The following is a 3,676-nucleotide window of genomic DNA, read 5'->3' on the forward strand; positions in this document are numbered from 1 at the left end:
GCTCGTTGCTTTTGTCGGCGCGCTTCAACTCCGATCCTGTCACATCACACAAAACATCAGTAGACCCTTGCCCGTAGGGTCCGTAGGCATCAATCTGTAGGATGGTGCCGTAGGCCGACGAAACGGTAGCGGAGAAAGCTCGTACGGCGGCTCGTTGCATCTTTACACTTCTCGCCTATGCCTAGACATACGACACAATAAACCAATGACTCTCCGTCCGTAGAATCCGCAACCGCCACATCAGCACCGTCTGCACAAAGCCGCTGCAGGCCGACCCAAAACCCATCTCAAAAAAAGAAAAGGTCAGCATAAAAGGCTGGCATCTCAACACAACACGCATGACCACCACCCCATCCACCCCATCCATCTACCTACCACGTCTCGCCCGGCTCGGGCACGAACAAGCCATTCCTCCTCCTCTCCAGGGCCCACTTCTCGCACCACGCCTTCATGCGCTCCCTGCTCTTGGCACTACCAACATTGACGGTGGGGATGACCTTGTCGATGCGCAGGGCGCAGCAGAACATGGTCAGCTCGCGGAAGCTGCTGTGCTCGGAGTAGGGCACGGCGAAGCTGCTGGCGCGGGCGGAGCTGCCGCGCTGGGGGACGAGGTCGCGCATGGAAAAGGCACTCTTCCAGTTGCTCGACCGCAGCACCGCCTGGACGGGGGGCGACTCGACGAAGCGCGAGCCGGGCGGCCGGTAGTTCCAGCCCGTGGGGCGGAAGCCGACGGCGCGGGCGAACGTGTCGCGGTAGCCGTCGAGGTAGTCGGCGAGCGTGTCGGCGCGGATCTCGAAGAGGGGCGTCATGTGCACTTGGGCGGCGCGGGGGTCGGGCGTCAGCCGCTCGTCCAGCTCCGCGTCTTCGAGGGCTTTGCAGATGCGCATCTTGCCCGGTGGCGCGAAGATCTTGCTGTTCATGGCCTTTGCGATGCCTAGGCACACGCGCTCCTTGCCGATGCTGTATGTCCCGACGACCACTAGGAGCTTGCCTCGACTCTTCGTTCCCCTGGCATCAACGTCTTCATCGTTTTCTTCCGACTTGACCACATCCGAGCTTTTGCGGACAAAGTTGGCCATCCCTTTCCCGGCTCGCTCGCGCTTCATCTGCTCCCAGCCATCCGTCTCATCCGCTCGAACCTTGTTGAGGCTCACACACATATCGGCACACGCTTGAATGACTTCTGTTTGGCTGGGAAATGCGTACTTCGGGTTGAGGTAGGTGGTATCCAGATAGCAGACGTCAATTTTCTGCTGTCTCGTCTTGCCAGAAACAGCATCCAATACATCCGGTCGAAGGAGTGGATGCTCAATATGTGCTCGACATGCTCTAAAATCGCCACAGTGGAGTACACGTTGCATTCTCGGATTCTTGCCTTTGCCAATGGGCTTTTCGAATAGGAAGAGTGAACTGCCAGGACAGTGATTTGCTGGTATCATGGTGACCGTCACGCCGCCTGTTCCTGGAACTTCCGTCGCCTCCTCCCACTCGAGACCAACAACAAACTTTGGATCTACTCGTAACTGTTGACGAACAAGATTCGCTGTGACACGGCTGCAGTAGATTGGACCATGGCGCCAGTTGGCAGTGAGACCGATGTAGTGGTCGCTGTGAAAGTGACTAAGGAAGTAGGCTTCGCAGCCTTGTACGGCTCCATAACGGAATGCGTCTACGCAAATGGAGAAACCTGGCAGGATCTTGTAAAAGGGACAGGTACGCTGGTAGGATGGCTTGCCACGAGACGAGTTTTCCGCTGCAGCAGCGTTCGCCCAAGCAGAATCCTCTGCATGACCAGACATGAGCTTAGCAAAGGCAGAAGAGGAGCTTTCCTCGGGCGCTCCCAGCGAGAATGGGTTTGCCTGCCCGGGTTTTGCCGGTCTCGCAGGCTGTTGATATCGTTTTGCACCATTGATTATGGTGGGGGTTGTGACGCTAGCGGACTCTTTGGCTGATGGAAGTGCAGTCGGCTTGCCGTCCAGACAGTTGTTCACGTGTATTGCGGCGTCTTGGTCCGAGGCCCCTTCAAGACTCAGGCTGCAAATCGGACAGGTTGGGGCGTCTGAGATAAGCGTCGTGTCGTTTGTTCCATCCGCAAGTTCCAGCTTCACACCGCCTGCAAATTCCGGTCCCGTGTCGCCAGAATCAGCTTCTTGGTCGGCGTCTTCCAAACCGAGCTTTCGTTGCTCCTGCATCCATCGTCTCTCCTCATCCCCAAACTCTTCCTCGTCTTCGAAGTCGTCGAAATTGCCAAGTTCGTCGAATTCATCAAATCCCTCATTTCCGAAAAAGCTGGTAGGTTCTCGTTTTAGTGCCGGGACTCCTGGATTCTCATGATCGGATTCTTCACCAACCTCTTCATTGGCGGGCTGAGGAATATCCGCGTCTGCTGGAGGGCTTTCATTGTTCTTCTCTTTGCCTTGGTGAGCCTGCAACTGGGAGGGTATTTTCCGGAGCACGGGGTCTTCTTCTCCTTCGCTGTCGGAATCTTCCAGGAACGGTCCAGAAGGACGCTTGACTGCAGAAGACGGTCTACCGAGGCTCGAAGGCGACGACGACCGCGGGCCTTTTGGCTCATCCGCATCCAAACTGACCCTCCTTTTCTTCACGCTGCCACCGTCCTCATTGAACCGTGAAGCTTCCGGCGCATCCTCGTTGAAAGGTTCTTCGTCACCCCACCCAACAACATCGTCCCGACCTTGCTCATTGTTTGCACTGCCGCTCTTCCCTCTACTTTCCAGGAACAAGCCAGGTTCCATATGCTGCGGGGAATCTGTCTTCTTGAAGAAAGTGAGGATACTTGCATTCGGCTGGGCTTTCGGTCTCGAGATAGCCGGCTTCCCGGTGCTCTTGGTGAAATCAAGCCGCGTCTGCTTCGGCTTCGACTTAGGTTTGGGAGTCGAGGATGGGCGAGAGGTGCGAGAAGGCATTGCCTTTGTAGCCATGGCGGCGGTTGCTGGCTTTGGAGTGGAGGTGGCGGAGGTGGAGCGGGAAGGTGGTGGCGATGGGCAGCGGCCGACGGATGGAGCGAGTCGTTGCGAGGTAGGGAGACGTGCGTTTTCGCGAGGGTTTCGAAACATGCTACACAGGCTTGAGGTACATGCCGAGGCGTGTGCGCAGTGGTAAGCAATGCGAGGCGGACTTTGAGAGCGAGAGTTGGAGCGACAGGCAGTCGAATGGAGGAGCACCGAAGCACGGGCCAAGTCGCGTCTTGGAGGCCGCGCGCGGTCACGTTTTCGCGCTTCTCTAGCGCTTAGAAACTCCCGCACCCGCCTCTGTTTCGACTCAACAATTCAACTCCACGCCTGCCTGACCCCGACTCCTCATGTTACAATCGCTGCCCGGAGCTATGTGCGAAGAAGTGGACAAACCCTACCGCAGGAGTATGCTCACGCCACAGACAGACCTTACCACTGGCTAGCCTCGAAGCAAGGCGCGGCTTCGGCGGTGCAGCCCTGGTTAATTGGGTGCGCAACGGCCCTCTGCGGGAAATAATTGTATGAGAGGAGAGCGCAAGCCGCTGAATCCCGTCAAGCACCCGCGGTACCTTATCTAAATCTCCCCTTCCACGGCTGTCACGTGGCACGTGATACACCCTGATCGTCCCGCCAAGGCTCGTCGTACTGCAATGGAGCATCCGCAGAGCCATTTCGCTCTCCCCAGCTGCACTTTCCCGCTC

The 3,676-nt window shown here is 57.4% G+C and overlaps 1 protein-coding gene across 1 annotated transcript; it reads right to left on the bottom strand.

Annotated features, from left to right (window-relative positions):
- Positions 1–371: 371 nt before the first annotated feature.
- pso2 (DNA cross-link repair protein PSO2/SNM1) lies at positions 372–2,942 on the bottom strand (the record flags this gene model as incomplete). Its single annotated transcript, XM_066781153.1, has 1 exon — positions 372–2,942. The coding sequence occupies one exon, from the start codon at positions 2,940–2,942 to the stop codon at positions 372–374; it is 2,571 nt and encodes an 856-aa protein (XP_066628155.1).
- Between the last annotated feature and the right edge of the window lie 734 nt (positions 2,943–3,676).

This window comes from Diplodia seriata, assembly GCF_021436955.1.
Source record: "Diplodia seriata strain FDS-637 chromosome Unknown scaffold_11, whole genome shotgun sequence".
Lineage (NCBI taxonomy): Eukaryota > Fungi > Ascomycota > Dothideomycetes > Botryosphaeriales > Botryosphaeriaceae > Diplodia > Diplodia seriata.